This window comes from Acanthochromis polyacanthus, chromosome 1, assembly GCF_021347895.1.
Source record: "Acanthochromis polyacanthus isolate Apoly-LR-REF ecotype Palm Island chromosome 1, KAUST_Apoly_ChrSc, whole genome shotgun sequence".
Taxonomy (NCBI): Eukaryota; Metazoa; Chordata; class Actinopteri; family Pomacentridae; genus Acanthochromis; species Acanthochromis polyacanthus.
The window spans coordinates 24,433,964-24,461,581 of record NC_067113.1 but is presented as its reverse complement, the minus strand read 5'-3'; the positions used below and the strand labels follow the sequence as shown (position 1 = coordinate 24,461,581).

Below are 27,618 nucleotides of genomic sequence, written 5' to 3'. Positions count from 1 at the left end.
GTACAACATGTCACGAGGCTTTCAATTACACTCAGTCTTCGTTTCACCTTCCGATTGATTCCGACCGGAAGCCAATGAAACTATCAAACCTCGCTATCAATTAGACGACCGGACCAGTTAGAGATATGGGAATGTCAGAGAAGGTCACTGTGCATCTAATTAAATCGTGTTGTGTTGTGTTTGTGTGTGTATTTTAGTGGTGAATCGGGTGCAGGGAAGACGGAGAGCACCAAGCTGTTGTTGCAGTTTCTGTCGGTGATGAGCCAGAAGTCAGTCGGGACTCCACAGTCAGAGAAAACTACACGCGTGGAGCAGGCCATCGTACAGAGCAGGTAAGCGAGAGTAGACACGGAACACATATGTTCATGTGTAAACTGGCGGTGTTTTGATCACAATCACTGTTCTTCCTGTCCAATCTGGCTCTGAATCCAATCCTGTATCATAAATGTAAGTGACAGGGGGTAAAATCCACAGTGCATTTCCTTGTAAAAGGGTGGCTAAAGCTGAATTCAGTTAGCCAAATCAGCTGAGTATCTTCAAATGTTTGTGTTTTTAGTGCACAAATCTTCTTTGTATTTCCCCAGAACATGTTTGCTTGGCTGTAGTGGAAGGGTTGTAACAAATAATTCGAATTTGAGAAAGATAGAAAGCCTCATATTAGCTTTAGCTGCATTTTAGAGTTCATTTTCATGCAAAGAAAGGACTGCAGATTAATAATGTGCAGGTCACACATTAGTTTTACCAACTTAAATACTCGTGGGGTGTAACTGTGCAAGATCTTATTTTATTTTCTACTGGAACTTGGAAGTTGTTTTTTTTTATATGTACTAAGAGGTCAAATTATTAGGGAGTCAGGTTTTAGGAAATTTAAATTTCACAGCCTACAAGTCTACAGCTCTGATTATTGCGAATGTTAGATACAGTTGGGAGCTACAGGAAGTAAACAGAGTTTAGATGAGGCACTTATGGATGTGGAACTGTGTGAACCTGAAGCAGAGCACAGCTGAAGAATTTCAATTTAGTTTTTCTCGGATAAGTTAAGGTCAGAAATGCCTGATGTGCGACTCCATGCTGATAAATCTAAACCCAGCAAACAAAACATATATGCATTTTTTTTGTTTTGTTTTCCTGTCAGTCCGATCATGGAAGCATTCGGGAACGCCAAGACCGTTTACAACAACAACTCCAGTCGTTTTGGGAAGTTCATCCAGCTTCACTTCTCTGAGGGCGGCAACATCCAAGGAGGCTGTGTCATCGACTGTATCCTAATTTTATATACTGAATAAATGTATTTCCATCAAATGTCTACATATGGGCTTTTATTATTATTTGTATTAGGCAATAAAAAGTGTATTTTTTGGGTAGATCAGTGAAAGTTGTTTCCTTGACTCGTCCATTCAGATTTACTGGAAAAGGTAAACATGCCATGGTTCTTGTATGAGATTGATATTTATCTGAAGTAATTTGTCAGCTGCTCTGTGTGATTAATAATGAATTTGCTGCGTATGCTTTCCATAGAATCGAGTAGTACGACAAAACCCCGGAGAGCGAAACTACCACATCTTCTATGCTCTGCTGGCAGGAGCGAGCAAAGAGCATAAAAGTGAGGAAAACCTCTGTGATAATCTTCAAATATCTACAATGTTCTTTTATTTCTCTCTGTTCTTTCTATGAAGACACTTAATATGAGAAATTATTATAGCGATACTTTGATATGACTGTTATGGTGTACTTTCTATGAGCATTACAGCTACAACAGACTGTAAAAAGATATAGAAAATGCATATGAATCAGCAGATCATGTTGAGCTAAAATCAGTCTTTATATGTTACAGCTACATAGTCCATCCTATTATACACTGACAGACTATGTTTCTTCTGTCAGGCCTCTACTTCCTGGAGGAGAGCGCTGAATCTTTCCACTACCTCAGCCAATCAGGATGTCTGAAGGACAAGAGTCTGAATGACAAAGAGCTGTTCAACAGTGTTATGGTCAGTGTGATGCTGTTTCATTTTTCTCTTCAATATTTGTCAAATACAAATACAAAGGACAGTTTGAGCTGGGATCTGAATCTGGATATCAGATATTTCTTGTTTGTTTTAATATAAAGTATGACAAAGACTTGACTTACAAAGGAATTAAATGAAATGCAACTGATTGGACGGATGTCTTTGAATACATGTCAACAGATTAACAGTTAAACTTTTGATCTTTCCTCGAGATTGAAATATAGTTGTATTTCAGCTCATTTACATTTTTGAATTATAAGTTGATGTTATTGTCGGCAAGCCTTCATTCATGTTTGGAAGAGAGAATGTGACAAATTAACAAACTTGGTGCAATCTAGACAAAAACATTTCCCTTAATTTGAGTAAAATATATATCTGGAAATGTAAAAGAGCAGTTACTACAAAATAGCTTTGTCACAGATGTGTTGGAATTTTTTTCGCAAGAGTTGCCATCACTGTATGTACATCTTCAATGAATAGAAAAGTTTAAATTCTGTTTCTGTTGATACAGTATTGACAACTGTTTAAAATAAAATTACAGTATGTGGACAGAAGATTTCAGTTTTTGAAACCAGAGCTCAAAGTTTGGGTAATGAGCCGCTAGTATGTTTTTATTTAACACTTGCATTTTTTGTATTGTAGGTATACCATTAGATAGCAGAAAACGTCTTCCGTTTTAGCTGTAGGTATATATTTAAATAGCAGCAAATGTCGTCTTTTTCAATTACAGAATTAACATTAATTAACAGGAAAATGCCCTTTTTGTTACTATAGATACATCAGCAAATATAAAGCATTTCTTTTTTTTTTCTTTCTTTCTTTTATTTTGTTGTGAATACATTCCCCAAATAATTATCTAATGTCTAATTTAATTATGGACCAAAGTCTGGGTGATTTAAAGTCATTTTAAAGATGTATTTCCTGTGTGCTCTTCCACTTTACCAGGATGTTCATGTCAAGATCTAACCTTTTGTGTGCATAAAACCTAAAAAAATGTTCCTAAAAGAAGAACCTGATCTCCTTTTCTGTGCTCGTCTTTGTGCAGGAGGCGCTGAAGGTTTTAGAGTTTACAGAGGAGGAGATCAGAGACATGTTTAAGCTGCTCTCAGGAGTCTTGCAGCTCGGCAACATCGAGTTCATGACTGCAGGAGGAGCCCAGATCACCACCAAGCAGGGTCAGGCTGCTGCTCGAGTAAAAGGAGTCTGGAAATATAAGAGTGAGTTGGATGCATTGCAGAAGTCTAACACACATCTTTGTGCATGTTTCCAGTGGTCACTAATGCCAGTGAGCTGTTGGGTCTGGACGCCTTCCAGCTGTCTGAAGTCCTGACTCAGCGCTCCATAATCCTCAGAGGAGAGGAAATCTGCTCCCCACTCACTATCGAGCAGGTCAGCGTACACACATAGATATATATGTACATACATATATATCACATTCACACACTCATCCTAACCCTCCCTCGGGCTTCCTTCTCATCGTTGCAGGCTGTAGATTCCCGAGACTCTGTTGCCATGGCGTTATATTCCCAGTGTTTCTCCTGGATCATCCTCAAGATCAACCAGAAGATCAAAGGGAAGGAAAACTTCAAATCCATCGGCATCCTTGATATCTTCGGTTTTGAGAACTTTGAGGTCAGAGCTCCGACCTCGCCTCTGTTTTTCATGTTTTACCTTTTGTATGGATTCTCTTCTCAGCTCAATAAATTTCCGGCTGCTGCTCTCCCTGATACTAAACAAGACCAGCGTGTTTGACTAAATGTAGTGAGTTTCTGAGACAGTTATCTTCAGGCTCAAGTCAGTATCTGAAGGTAGACTTTTTACCTGCAGTCAATCACTGTAGTAAGCTATCCATTGCTAATCTGGCTGGAGAATTGGGTTAAAAACTGTAAAAAGCCTGAGAAGGACCAGAACCAGCTATGGAGGGACATGTGGTAAAACACTATGGAGACACTTTTCTTGTTCAGTTGATAAATCACAAGTAAAAGAAACCTGTTTTGTACCTTCATGTCAGGATTTCTACAAACTAAGAGATTTTAGATAACCAACTTAAAAACCTCATATTTACAACTGTTTTCATCTCGACTTTGGCATTGAAAAGGGTTATGTTTATCTATATTTTGGTGTAATTCTGTTCATAATAGCTTAAATAAATGAAAAGACTCAGGTAAGTATTTTTTTCCTCAGTCTAGACTGCTGAGCATATTGAAAAATGTCAGTCACATTAAAAAGGCCTTCATAATGATTTTTGCCGATATACAGCCTTTCCTCATTTTCAGTATTTAATAAAGAAAATATACTCAAGTTGTCTGTTTGTTTGGATTTGTGTTGACTCAAAATATGGAAATATATAAAATAAATAAGTAAAATAAAAATAAAATAACCCAGAGTTAACTAAGCTGATCGATAACCAGCTTTGTGCGACTGTTTCTCAAGAATTGCTAATGTTTATAACTTCAAGAGAGCTGAAATAAGTTGAGCTTCTTTAGTGTCACGAGCCCATTAAACATATGAAAGATCCAGTGTGTGTCTTTCTGCCTGCAGGTGAATCGGTTTGAGCAGTTTAACATCAACTACGCCAACGAGAAGCTGCAGGAGTATTTCAACAAGCATATCTTCTCCCTGGAGCAGCTGGAGTACAACAGGTACACATGTGACTTTAGGATAATGTGCAGTGTTTCTTCGAGGCATTCCAACTGTATGTTAACTTGAAGGTAGTTATTTTTCTTCCGTGCGTAATTGTTTGGGTTTGTTTTCCACAGGGAAGGTGTTCAGTGGGATGCAATCGACTGGATGGACAACGCAGAGTGTCTCGACCTCATAGAGAAGGTAAGAGATGTTTATGCCATTGTTCAGAGCATAAAGAGGCTTTAGAGTTGCAGTAAAGAGATTAGTTTTGCAATTAAGTGAGAAAATACCAACCATATGCTGCCAAAACAGTTATATTCACCACCGCTGCGACTCTCCTCCGTCAGAGCTGGGCTGAAGTGGGCTAAAATTATCAGTTATCAGCCGAATTGGACGCCTGCCTCAGATGCTCTCTGGAAACTGATCTAATAATGCCGTACTTGGAAACTGGTGCTGATTTCATAATGCTGATGCAATAACATTGTGTTTTTCTTTTTTTCCGGTCTCTCAGAAACTGGGCTTGTTGGCTCTGGTGAATGAAGAGAGTCGATTCCCTAAAGGAACAGACTTCACTCTGCTGGAGAAGCTGCACAGCCGACACTCTGTGAGTTATTTACACAGTCGTTCATCCATAATTCACAACATATTGAGCTGCTTTGCTGCTGGTAAATGTCACATTATGTTTTACTTTTTGGGCTCTTTTTCTGCAGACGAACCCTTACTACGTGAAGCCCAGACTTGCTGATCATCAGTTTGGTATCAAGCATTACGCTGGAGAGGTGAGTGCTGTGTACTTGTGCCACATTATTTCGGCTTCTCGTCTGTGTTGTTGTGTGAAATCTGGGAAATTTACTACGATGGTCTTGAACAGGTTCTGTATGATGTTCGAGGAATCTTGGAGAAGAACAGAGACACCTTCAGAGACGACATCCTGAACATGCTCAAAGACAGCAGGTAGTTTATTCAGACATACAGTAGACGGTAAAGATTTAGACTGTAATGAATCCCAGGATTGTATTATATAAAAGTTGGTTCATTCTTCATTCTTTGGAAGATAAATCCATATTTACAGGTAGTTTAGTTTACCGTTTTCTTTGAGCTGATTTGAGGTAATTCCACACATTATGATCATTCCTATCAAACTTTTCTTGTCTAATGAAAACCATAATCCAAGGCAAATTCAAAATGACAAATTTTATCTTACTGGAAATATGTTTTTTGGCAGTTTTAAGAAAAAAATCAGAACCTTAGATATCTAAATACTATTTAATCACTCAGAGAACTGTTCAAAATTCATTAATTCTTTTCAAACTGCTGTTAAAATAATATGAGCTGACAGAGAACATGCTGTTTTTTTTCCTGATTATTTGTCTCATTTATTTTTATCACCGGTTGTCTTTATCTTCTTAAACTGATCATCATCAGCAGATGTGAGTGTTGCATTCACTGTTTTTCTGTTGCTTCCCAGGCTGGACTTCATCTACGACTTGTTTGAGAAGGTCGGCAGCAGGAACAATGAGGAGAAGATGGGAACAGCCAGACGTAAGCCCACAGTGAGCTCCCAGTTCAGGGTGAGTGATGCATGTGATTGGAAAACAGTGATTCCTAAGTAGAAGAAGCTGTTAAAGTTTACGATGTAATCTGATCTCAGCATCTCAAAACAAAGAGGCCTGAGTCAAAGAGAGCTGAGAGATTATGATTGTTTTGTTGGTTATTTTTATGGGTTATTGTAAATTTTCAAGTCTTTAAAATACCCACGGTAATTTTGCAAAATGCCATTTGGAAGAAGAATGATCATTTTTTTTTATCTTTGTCTCCTCAGGATTCACTTCATGCTCTCATGGCCACTCTTAGTGTTTCCAATCCTTTCTTCATTCGCTGCATTAAACCCAACATGGAAAAGGTCAGTTTGTTTCTCTCCCACACCTCAGTCATTTCTCAGATTTACAGTAAATACCTCTATCTCAGAGAATGATTGTACCTTATATCAAAAGGTATTAGTTTCATGTTAAATCTTTCTTGTTCTTCTCGTAGAATCCAAATGTGTTCAGCCCAGAGGTGGTCCTGAACCAGCTGCGGTATTCTGGGATGCTGGAGACTGTGAAGATCCGTCGTGCTGGGTTCCCCGTTCGTAGGACTTTCAAAGATTTCTTCTCTCGGTAAATATCTCAGAAATACACTTATACTTAAATAAAAGTACCACAGTGTACAAATACCCCAGTACAAGTAAAAGCCTTGCATTTTAATTTATACTTAAGTAAAAGTAGAAAAGTATTGCCATCAAAAAAATACATTAAGTACCAAAGCATAATAATTTTTTTTTATGTAGAAAGGAATATTTGAGCTTATAATTACTGATGCATTATTATGTTTGATACTTAAAGGTAATTTAACTGCTTTACCTGTTGTATCTGCTGGTATCTTGACAATTCATCCTCAGGGATCAATGAAGTTAGATTATAATTTACTTGTTGGTTATATTTTCTATTTTTAAACTAAATCTGCAAAGTAAATTAAGTGAATCTACTCACTTTCCACCACTGCATTTGTCTGTGTCTGTTTTTTGTTTGCAACATTTTTCCCTTTGTGATTTCTCCATTGTTGTTTCTCACATTGTGTTCTGTTTCTCTGCCAGATATAAGATCATTTCCAAAGAAAAAGTAACAACAGCAGGTGACGATAAAAAGAGAAGCACAGACCTTCTAACCAAATACGACAAGACCAAGAAAGAGTGGCAGTTAGGAAAGACCAAGGTAAGGCTTCTAAGTTTTTGGCAAAATCTGATGGATGTTTCCAAAGTTTCGCAACCAGAAACTGTTCAAAATCATCATTCTTTAGTTCTTTTAATAGATGTGCTTTAAAATATTCTGACCTCACTAGGCTACCTTTTTGCCCTGTAGGTGTTTATGAAAGAGTCTCTGGAGCATCGTATAGAGAAAGACAGGGATGAAGTCCGGCGCCAAGCTGCCATGATAATCCGAGCCCACCTTCTCACTTTCTCTGCCAAGTAAGACCATCCTAATATGAATTAATGTTCTAGGGATGCCTCTAATACGTTCAACCCCTCTGACTCCCACATTAGGGATATATGGTTGGTCTCATTCAGTGTGTTTTAACCCCTTTGTCCTCAGGAAGCACTTCAAACGTGTCCGTGCCAGCGTTGTCATCCTCCAGAAACACTTACGAAGGCACATCCAGCACCGACGGTTCACGAAGCAACGCAAGGCGACGCTGGTGCTGCAGAAACACAGACGAGGTCAGGTGGCTCGGACCCATGTCAGAAAACTCAAAGAGGAAAAGAAGAAGAGGGAGGAAGAGCAGAGGAAGAAAGAGGAGGGAGAGAAGAAAGCGGTGGGTGGAGGACAGGAGAAAGCAAATGAAGAAGACGAGACAAAGGAGAAATCACAAGAGGCAAGTTAGACACTTTGAAGCCAATCAAATGTGCATCTTTTCAGTGGGATTTCTAGCAATGTTTGATGATTATTTTTCATTTTTCCATCCTTTCTCTAGGATGAGGCTCGCCAAATGGAGGAGATCTTGCAGCTCGAGCGAGAGATTGAGCGTCTACAGAAGAAAAGAGAGGACGAGGTATCGCAGCTCTGTGAATCTTCTAAGCAGGAGCTGCAGCTGCGTCGGGATGCTGAGCTCAAACGGATGAAAAAGGAGGCGTCCCGTAAGGCCACAGAGCTCATCGACCTCCTGAACTTTGGAGGTGTGGATCCTTCTCTGGGAGCAGTTGGAGCAAAACCTGCAGCAGAAGCGAAAGCTGCGAAGGTGGCGAGTAAAGCCAGAGGAGCCTCTAAAGAGGAGGACGTGGATGAAGGCTTCCACGCCGAGGATGAGTGCATCCCTCTGCCCGACTTCCCTCCTCCTGCTGAGACAGACGCTCCCCTGGATCAGGACATGTTTGCTCAACTCCCTCCTCCACCACCTGCCTTTGCAGAGGGAACAGTACCTCCAGCACCTCCTCCTCCGCCTCCCCTTCCTGCAGACGGTGAGGTGGCCGCCGGTGGGATTCCTCCTCCTCCTCCTCTCCCTCCACCTGGAGACGGTGCTGTTGTACCTCCACCACCTCCTCCTCCACCGCCTCCACTTGATGATGGCGAGAGGAAGGATGGAGCCAAGACCGAGCCAGAGAGGAAAGTGAGCATGGTGGAGAGTCTGGTGGACGGGGAGGAGCCCATCTACAGCATGCCGGCCGACACCGAGTCCGACTACGACCAGGAAGAGGAGGAGGGGTCCGTCACCGCCGGAGACGACAGCTCTGTGTCCGGTAGCAACCGTGGCAGCACCACGGTGCCGGACGAGGAGCATCCGAGGAAGTCGACTTGCACCAACGCCAGCATTGAATCCTACAGAGGCAGCTCTGACTCTGTGAGGAGACACACTTACACGCATCCTCACACGCGTGCACGCAGATATGTATGAGCAGCCATAAAGTGAACCTCTGTCTGTGATCAACTGAAAATGTGACATATTTCTTTTTATCATACAATTACCATGTGTGAGATGTTAACCAATGTTATTGTTTGATGTTGCAGTATGCAGACAGTGATGATGAACATGATGGCATGATGGACACCGATGAAGAGGTGACAAACGGCAGAGTGACTCTGCTTAATGGAAACGGGCCACCATACTTCCACGGCTACCTCTACATGAAGGGTGCGCTTATGTTAACCTGTACTGTATTTTGACAGTTACTACCTTCTGCAGTTTTGGGCCTTTATTCATCTGATTTTGCGTACTGGCTTCAATCAGTGTTTCATAATTTCTCATATAAACAGACATTTGCATTATTAAATGCACTGTGTAGTATAGATTAGTGAATTTACTGATCTCTTTGATGATGTGGGACTCAGAAGTCACCATTTGTTTTGAAAAATAGGACAGCAAACACACTTAATTTTTGTCTTTTACAGTGTCCTGACTAAAATGTAAATCATGAAGCACTTGTAGTGTCAGATTAGCTACCTACCTACATATCTTTTCGACAAGTGTGCAGCTTTTTAGTTTAATATGTAAAGGGACTGAGGTTTTACAGGGCAACTAATAAGCAAATCTAAATGCAAAATGGTTTGATGTGTTATTCAGCACTTTATTTTGCTAACTGTATCAGAGCGTGTCCATACAACAAAATGATGACTAGCATAGTCAGGTGAGAGTTGCAGCAGGCTAAGTAGAGAATTCCAGATGCTCCTCTCTCAGCATTATTTTCTAGTTCCTCCTGGGGGATCCCGAGGCGTTCCCAGGCCAGATGAGATACTCCAGCGGCTGTACCCTGAGGCCTCCTCCCAGTGAGGCATATCTGGCAAAACCTCCCAAGAAAGCTAACCTGGGGGCTTCCTAATCAAATGCCTGAACCCCTTCAGGTGGCTCCTTTCAGTACAAAGGAGCAGAGACTCCACTGTAAGCTCCTCCAGATGTCTGTGCTCCTCGTTGCATCTCTTACTGAGCCCAGCCACCCTCATCTCAGCTGCTTGAGTTTGCAAACTCATTAGTTTGGATGCTACCCAGAGGTCATGACCCTGGGTTAAAGTTACATAGACTGACTGGTAAGATGAGGGCTTTGTCTTCCGTCTCAGCTGTGTCTTCACCACAACGATCTGGTACAGTGCTGCATTATTGCTGACACTGCCCTGATCTTGTCCTTCTCAGACTTCATTTTTCTGTCTCTTGTGAACAAGACCTTGACACACTTCAACCACTTCACTTGGGAAAGGAGCTCATCGCAACCCAGAGGAAAGAATCCGCCACGTTCCTGCAGAGAACCTAGACCTCAGACTTGGAGGTGCTGACTTGTATCTCGGCTGCTCAATTGGCTGCAAAACTCCCCCATCTGTGATGAATGCCAACGGAATCACATCATCTTGCAAAAAGAAAAATGACACGATTGTGATGTTCCTCAACCAGACCCCCTCCTCACCCTGACTGCACCGTGAGATCCTGCCCATGAATAACACAAAAAGGGGCAACACTCACCAGAAACCTGTTATTTATTGTGTGAAACTGTGGGTTCCCGGGTAGCTCAACAGGTTGAGAGGGCAGCGCATAGACTGGGGTTGTAGTCCCCATGCAGCCGTCATGGGTTTAATTCCCTCTCGTGGCCCTTTGCTGCAGATCATTTCCCCGTTCTTCTCCCCATTTTCCTGTCTTCCTCTCGCTATGACTGTTAAATAAAATCATCAACAGGCTTCCTCACAGAAGAATATGATGCAGTGTTGCTCCTTTGTAGGACATCACTTGACTTGGCTGGAATGCAGGTCTTCATGAGGACACTTTAAGACCCTGTATGTCACGACTGCTCAGTTTTTCTCCTATGGGATGGGGCAGAGCAGAGAACATGGTGAAGCTGTTAGCTTTCATTAGTTTAGGCTTGGGGTTTGGTTTCAGGTTTAAGACAACTTTAAACTTGTTTTGGCCTTGGACAATCACTTTCTACCTTTCAAATGTCATCTGTAAAGCCTTTTTATGACTGTAAATATGTCCTCTCTGCTCCTTTAGCTGGTCTGATGATCCCCTGGAGGAGGCGCTGGTGTGTGTTAAAGGATGAGACCTTCATGTGGTTCCGATCCAAACAGGAGTCGCTGAAGTCTGGCTGGCTCTACAAGAAAGGAGGAGGCCTGTCCACTCTCTCACGGAGGTTGTTGTAGTTTTTACTGAGTGAAGCCTGCATGCTAAGTGAATGAAACTTTGCACCACATCTCTGGTGGAAACACTGTTCTGTTGAATGATGAGAAAGTTGATTAGGAGGCTTCAATTTAACGATTTTGTACTTGTGAGTATGTTGAGATCATACAATCCTGCAAAACACAGGAGTTCAAAATGTGTTTTTATAGATTTAAAAGCACTGGCTTTGTATAGTAAAGTTAACAGGTTTCATTTAACACTGTTGTGCATGTCAGCTTGATAGCTAGAAAGTTTTAATGTAAATACCTTAAATGTCAGATTTCTTGAATCTGCATGAACAAGGTAATGCAGCTTGAGTTTGTGCCTATTTTTGTGTGCTTTTTGGAGTATTTGGATATTTGTCTAACTTGAAGTATTAAACCCTCTGCAGCATGTTTGGTAAAGTACAAAAAAGAATCTGCATTCACACCTAAGATTGGTGATTTACTTCTTAGAACAGAGGACTCCGTGGCATTTTTTTTAAATTAGAAAGAGTGAGAGGGCACATCTTGTGGGGAAAAAGGCTAAAGAATGGAATGGAATATGTGACCTTACCTCATAAAGATTATTCAGAAACTGCAAACACATTTAAAGGGTTTCAGATTGATAGATTGTTTACTTATGTCAAACATATTCTATAAAGATAAACAATAATGGTGCATGTACCACTTATAGTCAAATCAGTCTTTATATATACATACTAGTTAAATGACTTATCTTGGCCTTTACACTCATGGAGTCTTATTTTCTCACAGGAACTGGAAGATGCGCTGGTTTGTTCTGAGAGACAGCAAGCTGATGTACTACGACAACGACAGCGAGGAGAAGCTGAAGGGAACCATCGACATCCGAGCAGCCAAGTAGGATTTCTAAGGAATTCCAGCAGCAGACAAAAACACATAACTTCTTCACAATTTCTCTGAGTCTTAGATAAAATCTGCAATTCTTAGACATATATCCTTTTTTTTGTTTTACAGGGAGATTGTGGATAATCATGAAAAGGAGAACGCTCTGAATATTGTGACAGATGAGAGGACTTACCAGGTGTTTGCAGAGTCGCCTGAAGATGCAAGGTGTGATGTGTGATAATGCAGAAAACGTTTGTCTCTGAGTTTTTTCATATATTCTAACATGTGATGGCATCTCTTTTCTCTCTGTGCAGTGGGTGGTTCAATGTTCTCAGTAAGGTCCGGGTGTGCACTCCTGAGCAGCTGCTGGAGATGTCCCATGAACAGGCCAACCCAAAGAATGCTGTGGTCAGTCTTTACAAGAAACAAAAACTTACTCTGAACTCAATATTTCTCTTTCTACATCACACTCAATACGTTTGTACGGTAGCTTGTGTGACATTGTTTGGAGGTGTCTTTTTTTTGGCTGTTTTCGTTAATAACAATATAAATAAGAATGCAAAAAGCTATGAAATAGATGACTTTGTAAATGCTATCATGGAACAGTTTTAAAATCCTCTCTTCTCCTCTTCTTCAGGGAACTCTGGATGTCGGGTTGATTGACTCGGTTTGTGCATCAGACAACCCTGATAGGTGAGTTGGATCAGTCATCTAAACACTGGAAACTGTGACTCATGTCTGGAACTTGGTTCATGCTTTGTTCTTTCTCAGTGTTTTTTCATATTCATTGAATTCAGAAGCAGAGTTTTGCCTGTAGTCATGTTTTGAATGAAAGAGTTTTGCTGAATTGCTGATGTTCCCTGCATATCATACTTAAAAAATATCTATTGAAGAAAAGACTATAACTTTTCCACACGTTTTTTTAAAAAAAAAACAACTAAAAACTGGTTTAGTTTGAAAGGAAACCATTTTTAGGGGGGGGAAAGTAGAAAAGTTGCAAAACATTACAATGAGATAAACACACTTCAGAATATTTACTAGGAACTACATAATAACTGATAAATCTCTAATTGATAATGAATTAAAACAGACCTGGGAATGCTTTTAAGTAAAACATTATGTCATAATCAGTTCATAAACAAATTTGAAAACTCCTTTTGCATGACATTTATTACTTTTTCTTCTCTTCTCTTCTCTTCTCTTCTCTTCTCTTCTCTTCTCTTCTCTTCTCTTCTCTTCTCTTCTCTTCTCTTGATTGATTTAAACTATTTAGCATCTGAAGGTTAGATTATTTTTATGTAAAACTGCAATAGGCAAAAATCTTAAAAAATAAATAACATCTGCACGTTTCTAACTTGAAAAACTACTAAAGCCATAATTCAATATTTATTAGTGTCTTCTAACCCCAATTGTCTGAGTAAAAATCGTCTGATTAACCCATTCAACCACCAAATCCTACTTCCGCTGTGGACTGTGTTGCTCTTTATACTCCTTACCTGATCTGGCTGAAAAGGCCTGAGACCTGCTAGATTTTGTTAAAACTGCAAAAGTGTTTTTTAATCTCAGACCGCTTCAATGACAATATGCTGTAAGGCTTTTCTGTAACTTTGCCTAATGCCCCCTAAAATATCTCATTTTAAAAAATCTCTCACTTCACATTTGCAGGCCCAACTCCTTCGTCATCATCACGGCCAACCGTGTGATTCACTGCAACAGCGACACACCGGAGGAGATGCACCACTGGATCACTCTGCTGCAGAAACCCAAAGGAGACGCCAGGATAGACGGACAGGAGTTCCTCGTCAGAGGTAGGATTTTCTTTTTGGGATACTTTACATGCATTTTAAACCTGTCTACAGCAGTTTACCTCGGCTTATCTGACAGGTTCTTTTTGTGAAGCATGTTGAAGTACAAAAAATGAGATCCAGGAAGTTTTGCTTGATATTACAGAGTGCAGACAAGCATGGAAATGAGCTAAAGCATGTGTCTTCTGGTGAAATAATATAATTAATTAACTGTTTAAGTATAGGTGAACTAACTGACCAATGCATCTCGACCCAAAGTCTTCATCTGGGTATTTTTTGGGGACACTTTCAAGCTTTTACAAGCATTTCAAACATTTGTATAGTTCATCACTTTTACCAAACTGTGTGAATGTTTTGAGCCACCTAATACTGGGATGATTCTAGTGACAACTGGTAAATAGAACAAGACTTAAAGAGGTGGTTTGAAGCAGGAACATGAAAGCTGCTGCTGAAAACATCAGTGACAAAATGGAAAAATGTGTTTAAATATCTGTATGCAACCTTTTCAGAAACCACTGTACTGTAATGTTTGCAGTTTCTTGTTGGTTTTGGCACAATGTATCATTCTCTCACACATAGAAATATAAATGGCATCCATCCCAGCTATAATTATTACTACATATTTCTTAATCTTTCTTTCCTCTTTCATCATCTTTCAGGTTGGCTGCAAAAGGAGATGAAGACGAACGCCAAGAGCACCTCCCTGAAGCTGAAGAAGCGCTGGTTTGTTTTGACCCACAACTCCCTGGATTACTACAAGAGTTCAGAGAAAAACTCCTCCAAGATGGGAACTCTGGTCCTCAACTCCCTCTGTTCTGTCATTCAGCCGGATGAACGGGTGCACAGGGAGACAGGTGAATTTTGAGAAATGAAACGAAGAGGCAAGAAGGGCACATTTAAGCAGGGATTAGACGTTTGAGGTTGGAGATACATGCAGGATTCTTGTTTTACAATTATAGAAATGGAAAAGTGCACCAGCAGCTGGATTTTATTCAGTTGAGTTAAATATAATTATATACATCTCTCATGAAACTTAATTATTCCCTTAATGGAATTATTTTCATTTTATTTTTAACCCTCTGAAACCCAGAAGTTTTTTTTAGTGTTTTCTGCTTCTGTCACATTTTTACTCACTGCAGGCAGATTTTTCACTGTAAAATAAAGTCCTATACCTCTATGGAAGCATAGAGAACTGAGACATGTCTTTTGGGCTTTATGGTAAATTTATAACAAAATAAATCATAAAAAATGTATTTTTTAAATGTTGCATTTCTTTGAAAATAAATTTTACATAAACAAAATAATTTAAAAAACTGACTTAATGTACAACTATTTTTAAAGTTCCCTAAGATGTTATTAATACTGGAGAAGAAATGGGGGCTGCATATGCTATGAATATTTTACTATTTTCATTTTTTATTTGTTTCCATACTCGTTTCCTTTCTGCTCTGTGTGTACACAGCCTGCAGTTCAACCCGGTACAGATTTTTTTTTAAAAATGAATTTTTGTTATGTTACACTTGGTTGCAGCTCAGTCACTCATGGTTTCATGGTTTTGCAAAGATGCAAAGTTTTTTTCAAGTTAGTTTTTGCAGAATTTTTAAACATGACATTTTGAAAAATGTGATTTTGACAAAATATCATGATTTTAAGCTTGAGGATGATTTTCAAACAATATCACGTTTCAAATCTGCCGCTTGGTTTTGTGGTTCAGTGGGTGAAATAATGAATTCATTTGGGTCCTGTGTTTTCAGGCTACTGGAACATCATCGTGTACGGGAGGAAACATTCCTACCGCCTTTATACTAAGATGCTGAATGAGGCCATGAGGTGGACGGCTGCTATACAGGGAGTCATAGATAGCAAGACCCCGATAGAAACTCCAACTCTGCAGCTCATCAGAGACATCAAGGTAAAACACAAACACAGTAAATGAGCATGTTCAAATTCATCAGCAGAAGCATGTGTTTCAGATCAGTTTTTGTGTCTCTCAGGAGAACAGTGTGAACCATGAAATAGTGGAGCAGATGTACAGGAGGAACCCCATCCTCAGATACACCCAGCATCCTCTGCACTCCCCTCTTCTCCCGCTGCCTTACGGAGAGGTCACCAGCTGTGAGTTAAACTTCCTCGTAAACGTCTGCTTCTTGCTTCCCTTGTTACCGCTGTTCTCCTTGTTTTAGAGGCTCTCATGCATGTTATTGCCCTCTGCAGGTCAAAACCAAACTTTTCACTCTCACAAATGGAACTGTGTCAGAAAGCTACAAATATTTATCTTCCAAAGAACTAATACATTTTTCCTTTGGCCAGCTGTATTTTGACGTGATCTCCACATTAACTCAGTTCTACAATATGTTGTATTTCTTTCTACATTACTCCAAAATTCTTACAAAAGCACCACAACGATCCCTGCATCTAATTTTTAATGTTGTTATTGCACTTATCTTTGGTGCTATGGATACCCTGCTTGTTTTTCCTTCTTCACTAAACATTTTTTTTTCACCGACCTTTTCGCTCTTCATTTTTCCTCCAAGTAGTACAGAGGCAGCAGGGCTACGCCAGCCTGCAGGATGAGGCGGTGCGAGTTTTCAACTCACTGCAGGAGATGGAGACGCTGGCAGACACTGTGCCCATCATTCAGGGCATCCTGCAGACCTGCCAGGACCTGCGCCCTCTCAGGGATGAGGTACTTCTATTTACATACAAAAAAAATGTTGTTGACTTCCCATTGAAAAGAAAAATATGATTCCAACACTTTTACACACTGGAATCAAAGACAAAGAACATATACTGAACACTTTCATGTAATATATGTCACACTGTTGTCATGACATTATGAGAATTCCTGCAATGTTCCAGCTAAGCTTCTCTCAGATGTGCACTTCTTTCCCTTAATCTTGAGCAACCGAGCTTGTTAGCTCCATGTCTAAATGAGAAACCTGGTCACGTATGTGTTCAAAGAAGGGAGTTCTTGGTGCAGGTCATTACCACATCGGAAGTCAGTTTGAGAAGCCTGTAAAGCCCAGTGGCAGCATGCATAAGCAGGTCTGTGTGCTGCCTTGTTGGTACACTTTCAGATGAATCAGGTCAAACAGAGCAGGTTCTTTAGACCTGCTTTTGTCTTCCAGGATCTATTTCACTAGGCCAGACCGAGTAACATTTCTATGTCACTTTCAGCACTGCTCAAGTCTGAACTGTATACTGTCACATTTAAAGACAGACATGCTCAAGCTGTTGAACTCTGAGCCATGTAAAGTGATTAAAGGAAGGCTTTTTTCGCATTTCAACACAATTATTGGTCCAGAAACATCACTGAGGATACTGAAGACAAAATTTGAGTGCCAAAATCACAAAGCACCTTTCTTATTCACTTTGTTGTACAGTTTCACATTTATTATGTTGCCAACTGAAACGTCTGTAAAATTGTGATGAAACTAAAAATCACATGTCAGATTAATGACACCCACTAAAAATGAATGCAGTTTGGTGTTTTTGACAAAACAAAAGCTGAAGTTTAGTTTGTTACTTCTGGCTGTTAGTAGTCGTCTGCCCTTTGAGTTTGTTGAATACCTGCAGCTTTCAATGGCAACAGGATCCATGGAAGAATTTCCAAAGTGTGCGAAAAGTTGCAGGAATTTGAACACAAAGCACAACAAGCTCTCTGTCGCCGTGGTGGATAGATCTCAATGAAGTCGTGAGGAACATAAACTATTCCGTTAGCATGCAACTTTAGCCAGCAAAAAATGTCTAGCTTTGTTTGCACTCTAACCCCCTTTATCTTTTTATCCTTTAGGTATATTGTCAGGCGATCAAGCAGACCAATCATGTGCCTCAGCCTAACAGTCCAGCCAATCGAGCACACTGGCACCTGCTCACCTGCATGAGCTGCACCTTCCTACCCAGCCGAGCCATCCTCAGATACCTCCGCTTCCACCTCAAGAGGTGAGAGTCTGCAAAGTGGACGTTTCCTCTCCAATGCATCCCAAACAGGAACATACACTAAATGTGTTTTGTGTATTTGTGTCTCAGGGTACGTGAGCGTTACCCCGGCACAGAGATCGAGCGCTACGCCAGTTTCATCGGGGAGTCCCTGAAGAAGACCAAGACTCGTGAGTTTGTTCCCTCTCAGGAGGAGATCGCCGCCCTGCTGGTGAGACAGGAGATGAGCACCACCGTCTACTGTCATGGAGGAGGCTCCTGCAAGATCTCCATCAACTCACACACCACCGCTGGAGAGGTGCATAAAGACCCACACACACAGTAACATGCCGTATCCACCTTGGAGGTACAAGGTTGTGTTAGTATGAAGTTGCCATAGCTCTCTGAGTTTATGTTGCACTTATACTTCCCTACATAGTGAATATTGTCAACCTGAAACATCCTTCACATATATTCTTAAGGGAACTGCTATTAAAGTATTGTGACCTAATTCTTATTTTGCCTCCAACTGACTTTACAAGAGAAGTGCATTCAAGTTAATGAGGTCAAGAGACTCCATACCAAATTATATGGCAGTTGTAAGAAGGAAAAACAGACCAAAAATGAAGCTAGGAGAATATACAAAAGAAAAAAATGCACAAAAGTGGAAAATAACTGTGGACTGAAACCGCAGTTCAAGATCAGATCAGTCAGTGTTGATGTGCTAATCAGCGTTTTAATGCTGTTGCTGCAGGTCGTGGAGAAGCTGATCAGAGGTCTGGCCATGGAGGACAGCAAGAACCTGTTTTCTCTGTTTGAGCATAATGCCTTTACAGACCGAGCTCTGGAGAGCAGAGTGATTGTGGCCGATGTTCTGGCCAAATTTGAGAGGTATCTCAGTTTCTATGTACAGTATGAAACTGTAAATACGGCTTTAAATAGGTGTCCATTTTACTTTTTTCCGTTAACAGTGTGTTGTGGCTGTCTTATTCTTTGCAGTGACTCATCCTGTGTCTGCTTTGTCCATTTTTCTTTCAGATTGGCAGGCAGTGAAGAAGAGGAGGAGGAAGGAGAATGGAAACTGTACTTCAAGCTCTACTGCTTCTTGGACGTGGAGAGCATGCCCAAAGAGGGAGTGGAGTTTGCTTTCATGTTTGAACAGGTAAGAGTAGAGACTTAGTTTATTTATTATCATGCAACACACCATTGTATAAAGGAATTGCAGATGTAGTCCTTGATGCTACTCACATACAAAAAATATATAGAAAAAAGTTGTTTAAATGATAAATAATCAAGTAACAAATATGAACCTATTTTCATGCTGAACAGTGGAAGACGAATTTATTATTGCCACAGTAAGAGAAAATAAATCACAGCAGTGTAATCAGGTTGTAGTTTGGGTGGTCTATAAGTGTCTTTTGGGCTCCATGCAGACACCTTGTCTAGCTGGTAGATGGATACTGGTGATGTTCTGGGTGGTTTTAATGACTTACTGCAGAGCTTTCCTGTCTAACACTATGCACATCCCATACCATTTTGTGATGTTTACAGTTAGGATGCTTTCTGTTGCCCATCTGTAAAACTTGGGGCCTTGCAAACGAATTTAGTTATCTTGAGAAGTAAATTTGTTTCTAAGCTTTAGGTCAGATTTACCTCACAACTGGGCCAGATATTGCCAAGCAGTTTCAAACTATAGTGGCACTAATTTCTTAACTTTACCGAAGATTTCCAAAAACTAGTGAGACGTTTGTGACTTTCTCAAGGGTCAAAGCTCATCCGTCACTTTGTAATTTGCATTTCCACAGCAGGGACGGCGCCCCAGGAAGATTAAGCAAATTAGTCTGCTGATGTCTCAGAAGTGCGACAGTCTCAGATTCCCTCTGAGTGTCGTCCTCTGCAGAAACAAAACCTTGACTTTGTAGTCGGTCCTTTGGGCATTAAAATCTCTTGGTGTTCTTCAGTTTAATTATTGTCACAAATTAAACCATGTTTGCATTTGCAGATTTTTAAAATGTTTGTTGTTGTAACTTTTATTATTTATGTATGCTCATATCAAGTTAATTTCTATAATTTGCATGTGAGAAAAAAAAACTGTTGTTATACTCTATGTGATCATTCACAATGTAATTAAATTAATTTGTTTAAACTGTACAATCTCTTGTCGCTTTGATCTGTTGTCTCTCAGGCCCATGAGTCTTTGATAAGTGGTCACTTCCCAGCCTCAGAGGAGACTTTGCAGCATCTCGCCGCTTTACGCCTCCAGTATCTCCACGGCGACGGGGCAGGTCGGGCAGGATGGAGCCTGGGAAGCGTTTATCCAATCGGACGTCTTCGCAACCGCATCCTGCACTCCACCAAACCCGGCGTCGGTGCAGCGAGCGGGGCCGGAGGAGGAGGAGTTGGAGGTGCTGGAGATGGAAAAGGCCAAGCAGGTGGACCGGGTGGTGTCGGGCCCGGAGCAGAGAAACGAAAGACCCCGAGCTTCCTGGACGGCACCCTCAGGAGAAGCTTCAAAACGGGTTCACTGAAGAAGCAGAAGGTATTCTTATTTTAACAAGGATGCAGGCCACATTTCATCTTTAAGTGTCAGTGTTGGATCACATCGTGTTGGTGCCAGAATAACAAAAATCTAGAATAGCTCCGATTCAGTTGCAGTTGAATTTTCTGTTCAAAGTTTTATTTAAAGCTACTATGTGTACAATTTTAAAACTCCTGCAATGGTGCACCCTAGTGGGAGAAAAGGGAACACTGTAGGAAATGGAGACAATGAGGTTGAATATGACACTTTGAATGCATCATAAAAAAAGAACCCATTCTATACACATTGACTTTAAGTAAATAGAGTAAGTGGCACTATTATCTGCATACCATTCTCCTCCTCTATCTTTCCCACAATTCTTGTCTCTCTATACTGTACCTATAAAAAAAGCCGAAAATCCCACAAAACATCTTCTATCGTTCTAAAGTGTCAACTAAAGTGTTAAGATTTCACCCTAAAAGTAAAATTAATGATCCTATAATGCTGTTTAATATGACTAGTATTAATGCGTAATTCACTGCTACTGGGATTGGAGCTCATTAGTACTTTTTGACAAAACAAATAAAGCATTGTAAGTGTAGTTTTGTAGTCTTTTTTTTTTTTTGCATCCTAATCACTCTGCTTTCAGGTTGCCCTGAAGATATGAATTAGTTTCCCAAATGCTGGCACTTCATGTGCTTGCTCAATTTATTTCTAGTGACAGATCAGATGATTTATTTGCTAATTTTATGGTGCAAAAAATATTTTATACTCTTGCAAAATTGACAAATGTTAAGTAAACTGTCAGAATCCGTAAAGAAACTGACTTGAGTTGAGCTTTTGTCTTTTGTTTGATTAGGTGCTGGTGAGTTGGGCAGTATTTGGTGATGAAATGTGTAAATGTTCAAAAGCTGGAAAATTGTTAATTTGAAATCATTTAAAGCTGTCTGTTGTGACAAGATAATAGTTAGAAAGCGTTACCTTTACTTTGCAGTGCTGATCTGAATGAATCTCTGCATTCCCATAATTTCAGTCAAAATCCCCTTTACTAAATGACAGAGCTGCTAGCTCACTAGATCAATGTCTGATTGATAGTTTGACAGAAGACGAACCGATTGTTTCAGGTGGAGGAGGAGCAGATGCTGGAAATGTGGGTGAAGGAGGAGACGTCCGCCACACGGACCAGCGTACTGGAGAAATGGACTCGTCTGCAGGGGATGCCGCAGCACCAGGCCATGCTTAAATACATGAGCATCATTAAGGAGTGGCCTGGATACGGATCCACTCTTTTTGATGTGGAGGTGAGGAAATAAGAAGATGACATGATGAATTTCAGGGATACCTACATATAAAAATACCTGACAACCCTTGCTTTCTCCTCTTTCTTCCCTCTGCAGTGTAAAGAGGGCGGTTTCCCTCATGATCTGTGGCTCGGTGTGAGTGCTGACAACGTGTCTGTGTATAAACGAGGTGAACCCAAACCTCTGGAGACTTTCCAGTACGAACACATCACCTTCTTTGGAGCTTCGCAGCCCTGCACCTATAAGATCATCGTGGATGAGAGGGAGATGTTCTTCGAGACTCCACTGGTGAGAGCTCCTTGTTCAAGTGTGTCAAAAGCCACAGCTACAATCTACCCGAGTGTCACAAGCACACAAACAGGAGAGACAAAGTGGAGATACTCACTCTAAATCACAGCTGCACTTAGTGGCAGTTTGGCTGAGCTTTAAAGCAAGTGCAGTGAAGATCAGCGCTGCTCGATCTGAGGTCAGGTATTGGTTAAATCAGTCAAGGCAGGAGGCAGGACGAAGGAGGAGAAGGTGAAATTATGGGCTGAGTGGGGATCGAGTGCAGGCATCAGTCTGAGACGGGGCCCTCCACATATTAATTTGCATTTTGAAAGAAAAAACAGTGCACACGTATCCTTTTAGTTGTACAAATTGGCAATAATAAGAGTCTACAGCTACAGATTTGGGATGAAAGCTAATGAAAGCAGGATAAAATGCTCACAATGACATGATTTTTATCATCTTTATCATGTTCATCACTATAGTTTACTGTATAAAGATGTATAGGGATGATGGGAATGTCATTAGTTTTGCAGGTATTTAGGCAATGGAGGTTAAATTTTCTGACTGACAGAGGGATTTTGCAATCTACAGAACAATGCTACTACTACAGCTAACCCTTAATCACATATAATAATAACGATAACAACAGCAACAACAATTTATGTAGAACTTTTCTAAACTGAAGTTGCAAAGTGCTTCACAAGACAGCAAAAACAGACAAGTCATACATTTCTGAGGTTTTTCAGGTAAAATACAGGGGAAAAACAACAGTTTGGTGTTAAATAACCAATACAGAGTTGGAAAAAGACCGTGCAAAGGTAATAAAACTCAAATAAAATCAGGCTCTCAGAAAAAAAAAGAAAAGTGTTTTAAGGCTTAAAAAAGGTCAGTAACAAAAGACCTCTGCATACTGGTATGTGCAGTACAAAAGCTCAGAGATATATTTAGAAGAGAGGCCAAGAAGGACTTTAAAATCAATAATTGAAACCTTAAATTCAATTTTAAAACATGCCGGAGATCAGTTTACATTAGCGAAAAGAGGAGGTTTATGATCACAACTCTTGGTTGTGGTTAAAATATTTGCTGTACAGTCTGAAGATGATCCTTAGATTTTTAGTTTGGGCAGGTATAAAGGCCAAGTGTGTAAAATGTGTCTTTTGCTCTTTAGGTTGGAGAGATCACCAAGATCATGAGGGCCTACATTAACATGATGGTGAAGAAACGCTGCAGCATCATGTCCGTGACCAGCGTCGGCAGTTCCTGGGTCAGGTGATCGCCACCAGCCAGTCACAGCGCCTCGGTTCATCCTTCCAGCGGCAAACAGACGCCTCAGCCCCCCCTGCATCGGTTGGTTGGTTTTAATGACGGCAGTCGCACCAAGCAGCCAAATTATCGAGGTTGAATCAAGAGATGTGGACGAGCGTCAGTAAGCAAATCGGGGAACAGTGGACACAGAAGCCAAACGCACACTCTACTGGCCTGGGTTTCACTTGGGCTATTTACCGGTAAAAACGAGCATGACAAAGAAATATTTTGGGGCTGCTCTGACAAATACATAACCCCCTCAGCTGTAGTCCTGCATGTAGATGTTCAAGCACACTCCAAACTTCTCTCCGATTTTTCCTCTTTGGACAAACTAAATTCAAGCACAACGCAGCCGCCCAGCCAGTCCCAGGTGGCTCCTCCACCCCCAAGTGCACTGCCAGACAGAAGAAAGCCACACTTTCTCAGTTCAATTTCTTTCTCTCTATCTCACTCCTCCTCCAATTTCAGAGTCTCTCTCTTTCTCTTCATGTGTCCTCACTCCTGTTGCATCATCGTTTGCTATTGCAGTTAAGTTTTAATGCTGAATTCTTGTTCTTGCTTGCTTTTCTCTCTCTGTCGTTCTCTCTCTGTCTTTTATCTGTAACATCAGCTGGAATCACATCTGAGAGAAAGGACTCGATGGTGATTCTTCTTCTTCGGGGCCCACAAAACCCCCTACATTCGTCGGTGCCACTGTGTGGCCGCAAGAAAACGCAGCCAAAGGAGGTGGCTTTAAATATTCCTGAACAATATCCTGTAGATATTCTCGAGAAGAAAAGAGGAGAGGGTTTACTTTGGAGACTCTTTGGTCAGTTTGACACAGAGAGTCTGTGCATGGCTAGAAGTCTCTCTTGGCTCTACAAGGATAATCCACAATAGTATCCGACTAAACATTTCCCTATTTATGTCTAGATATAACACATAAATCTGTATATTCACATAACTGAACAAACATGTATCGTTTTGTACTGTATATCACACATTATGATAAGAGTTATTAATGAAATTTTTGGTGGTCACTGCACTGTACAGTATAATATAGATGCCATACTAAATGCAATGTGACACCTGTCATGTAAAATACATGCAAGTGAGCGGTGTGAAATAATGGCCACTGTATGTCTGAATATGATGCCAATACTGTACACCATTCACTGGCTGTGCCATTAATGTGACTCACGGCAAAGTTAGAAACACAGACCATAATGAGACGTGGCTGCTATCGTGGTCGTTGTTTTCACGGCGTTTTTGAGCAATTTCTCATCGTTGTTATTTGCTGCACTCACCCTGCAGCATTAATTGGAGCCATAACATATTGTAAATCCTCGTCTGCTCAAGCTAATCTGACGTTTTGTTTTTTTTCTTTACCGAGGAGATCAGGAGATTTAAGTGAAAACGCATACACGCTCCAGTTTGTCTTTGTCTACTGCCTGTTAAAAGCTGAAAATGTGACTTTTATTATTACTGATATTCTTAACTGTATGCCCCCAGCTATCTTAACCACCCTGAAGTGCTGTGTCTGGATTGCTGCTGTGTGTGTGTGTGTGTGTGTGCGTGTGTGTGTGTGCGCGTGTGAGCGTATTAATGGTGTAATGCAAACTGTTGGGAAAAGAAAAGGGAAATGAGAAAAGAGAAGTGATTTTACTGAGTGTATTCCGTGGAAATAAGCTGTATTTACATGACTAACCTTTGCAAAGAATGGTGTTGTAATTGTGAGTTAACGGGAAAAAGCATGGGATTTCAGGGGAGGGTTATTTATTTATTATTGTACTGTATGTATTGCAAGGTCTTTTTTGGAAGGCTGAAAATATGCTGGACTTTCTTTTTTAGTCTCAGTGTAAGAGGAGCAGATTAGACACTGTGAGGATGTGGGTTTGGACTATTTAATTGTGCACTTGGAATGCTGAAAGTCATCACTGCTTTGTGTGTGTGCGCGCGTGTGTTTATGGACTGAAAGTGTCACCGGACTGCAGTAAGGCGGCAGCATCCCTCACTTATAAAACCCCAGAGACAAAAAACGCTGAAAACACAGTGTTTCCCTCTGGACTACTGAGATAACGCGGAAAATTACAGTCCAAAATCAAAACACGGTCCAGTGAATTGTCTAATTAAACTACTTTATGTGGCAATAAGAGGTTTAGTATTTGCCCCAAACAAAATGATGCTGCTTTTTACACCAGATATTTAAGTGAAGTTCTTAAGGTGAAATAGTCTGTTGTCTATCTGGAGCACCACATACAGAACAGGGCGGCAGCCATGATTTTAGAAACACTGAGGTTGTGAATCCAAGATACAAAAAGAAATGTTGATCAAACAGACACACACAAGGTTTTTCACACAGTTTTCTTCATGAAATACTGGGTCTTTTATTCAAATAAAACAACACCCAAATTCACCTAAACGTACAATTTTAAATGGAGAATGTAAACCAGCTTTGCTAAAGTGCCCCAATTTTCTAGAAAAAAAAATGACCTCAGTGTTTTTAATTGTCGCTTCGCCCTTGACTGCATACACACAGCCCACTGGGATCCTGCCTATAGACGTAGAATAAACAGAACTCACTCAGAGGTTCCAGTTTCGCTTTTGGTTTGGGCTAAAATACGTGCAAAACTGGAAAAAAAAAAAGTCCAGTTTATAAGCCATAAATAAGAGGGAACCCGGAGCGGTCTGTTCTAGTTATTCTACATCTGTGGTTCTGTCTGTCACTGATATTACACTGAGTAAGAAGAACTTGCCCTGTAGTTGCTGAGATGTGATCAGTGTGTTTGCTAAAGGGAACAGACAAATGAGATTTTAAACTACCTGATCACAGATCTGTCGTCGAGGGCAACTTCATCACGAAGGGTCCTGTTATCAGCCGCAGGCGGCCAGAGTGGGGCCCATTCTTATCTTATGTTATGCTCATTATCATCATTACATAGTGAAACATTGTGCTTGTTGGAAAAAAAAAGAGAAAGAGAGAGATATGTGTGTTGTTCTTTTTTTTAATTTGTAACTGGCTTTACAAAATTATGCTTTAATAAATTATTGAAATTGTCCTCTATTTAATGTCACTTTAGTGCTCTTATTTTGACAGGTTCTTTGTAATTTTACTCAAGTACTTATATTTACATACATGTGGTTCAAATGTAAAGCATTAGCCAGCAGCTGGATAGCTTAGCTTGTCACAAAGAACTGTTCATTTCAGATTGTTTACGGACGTATATGTGCAGATACTTTTTTGCTTTTGCAGGTATTTTAGTATGCACTAAAACAATTGGAATCAGAAAATCCCCTCTTATACCAAGATAAAGTTTCATTTTAATCATTTTTAATCTGATTTGTTTAAACAAATAAGATGCCACTTCTAATTTGTCAGCTTCAGATGTGTCTTTAGACTGATTTTGGGCAGAGCCAAGCCATGTTTCCAGTCTTTATGCTAAGTAGCTGCAGTGTGGAGCCTTTGATCTCCTCATCTGACTTAACAGAAACCAAGTAAAAGCACCACAAGTACCAACCAAGCTACATTTTAATAAGGAATTGTGAGCTTATCCCTACATCGAATAGTATGAGTTGTGTACAGTTCCATAATGGAGTGATTTCCCCTTTAAGCCACTCCAAAAAAAAAAGACATGCTTAGAGTAAAAATTTTGAAAATTAATATGAATTTTAGTTTCAGACTTTAGTTTTTCTTCCTTCTTTTCTCCCTTTTAAACTTTTCTCACTCTTTTGATTCATCTTGTGACCCTTTGATGGATTCAGAAGAAACAACACAAATGCAATCGACAAATAATGTTTGGGCTCAGCAAAAACCATAATCTTTAAGCAAACTTCTAATGCAATTATGTTGAATGAACAAACAACAGTGATTCAAGGGGAATTAGTTTCTCCTTCACAATCTAAGCCATTATAATTAGCAGTCTGAACCGTCTGAAGTTGTCCCGGCATGTTAAGACAGAAGAGGGGACTTGAAATCCTTAACTAAAGTTAAACAATAATTAGAATTTCAAGGCAATTTCATTAAGTTACCTCAACATAAATTTAGTTTTAAATCAACTAATGCAGAAAATTGAGTTTAAATCACACAGAATATTAAGTTGACGCAATTACCAACATTATTATGTCGACCCAACCCATTAAAATCATCTCTGCAGACATAATCAAATCAGTAAATTTTACTTTTTATTTTATTTATTTTATTTTACAAACATGCAAGTACGTTAGTGTTTATTTGCTGACGACCTTGTGAGTTGACACAAACTACACATAAAACACAGTAACTTGGTAAACTATGCAATTATGCCATGTGTTATCATTCATTCCTCACCTTTTCTGTCTTTGGTGTGTTGGTTTTTTGGCCGTAAATAAGAT

The 27,618-nt window shown here is 40.2% G+C and overlaps 1 protein-coding gene across 3 annotated transcripts in view; it reads left to right on the top strand.

Moving 5' to 3' along the window:
• myo10l1 (myosin X, like 1) overlaps positions 1–26,311 on the top strand; it is a 58,842-nt gene extending 32,531 nt beyond the window's left edge. Inside the window, exons 5-43 of one of the 3 annotated variants that reach the window (XM_022201116.2) lie at positions 198–332; positions 1,136–1,260; positions 1,402–1,415; positions 1,519–1,603; positions 1,885–1,991; positions 3,055–3,184; positions 3,280–3,398; positions 3,495–3,641; positions 4,551–4,651; positions 4,769–4,835; positions 5,146–5,238; positions 5,345–5,413; positions 5,506–5,588; positions 6,103–6,205; positions 6,457–6,537; positions 6,669–6,793; positions 7,270–7,387; positions 7,535–7,641; positions 7,766–8,045; positions 8,145–9,008; positions 9,176–9,299; positions 11,139–11,277; positions 12,059–12,163; positions 12,281–12,376; positions 12,466–12,559; positions 12,789–12,844; positions 13,817–13,959; positions 14,616–14,810; positions 15,711–15,868; positions 15,951–16,071; positions 16,491–16,642; positions 17,750–17,898; positions 17,986–18,193; positions 18,629–18,765; positions 18,913–19,036; positions 20,060–20,413; positions 21,517–21,693; positions 21,790–21,981; positions 23,132–26,311. In XM_022201116.2, coding sequence (XP_022056808.2) covers positions 198–332; positions 1,136–1,260; positions 1,402–1,415; positions 1,519–1,603; positions 1,885–1,991; positions 3,055–3,184; positions 3,280–3,398; positions 3,495–3,641; positions 4,551–4,651; positions 4,769–4,835; positions 5,146–5,238; positions 5,345–5,413; positions 5,506–5,588; positions 6,103–6,205; positions 6,457–6,537; positions 6,669–6,793; positions 7,270–7,387; positions 7,535–7,641; positions 7,766–8,045; positions 8,145–9,008; positions 9,176–9,299; positions 11,139–11,277; positions 12,059–12,163; positions 12,281–12,376; positions 12,466–12,559; positions 12,789–12,844; positions 13,817–13,959; positions 14,616–14,810; positions 15,711–15,868; positions 15,951–16,071; positions 16,491–16,642; positions 17,750–17,898; positions 17,986–18,193; positions 18,629–18,765; positions 18,913–19,036; positions 20,060–20,413; positions 21,517–21,693; positions 21,790–21,981; positions 23,132–23,236 — 5,782 coding nt within the window. In that variant the 3' untranslated portion in view covers positions 23,237–26,311. Of the gene's footprint in view, positions 1–197; positions 333–1,135; positions 1,261–1,299; positions 1,416–1,518; positions 1,604–1,884; positions 1,992–3,054; positions 3,185–3,279; positions 3,399–3,494; positions 3,642–4,550; positions 4,652–4,768; positions 4,836–5,145; positions 5,239–5,344; positions 5,414–5,505; positions 5,589–6,102; positions 6,206–6,456; positions 6,538–6,668; positions 6,794–7,269; positions 7,388–7,534; positions 7,642–7,765; positions 8,046–8,144; positions 9,009–9,175; positions 9,300–11,138; positions 11,281–12,058; positions 12,164–12,280; positions 12,377–12,465; positions 12,560–12,788; positions 12,845–13,816; positions 13,960–14,615; positions 14,811–15,710; positions 15,869–15,950; positions 16,072–16,490; positions 16,643–17,749; positions 17,899–17,985; positions 18,194–18,628; positions 18,766–18,912; positions 19,037–20,059; positions 20,414–21,516; positions 21,694–21,789; positions 21,982–23,131 lie in introns of those variants that run through there. The other 2 variants (XM_022201114.2, XM_022201115.2) reach the window with 2 other exon arrangements.
• Positions 26,312–27,618: the final 1,307 nt, after the last annotated feature.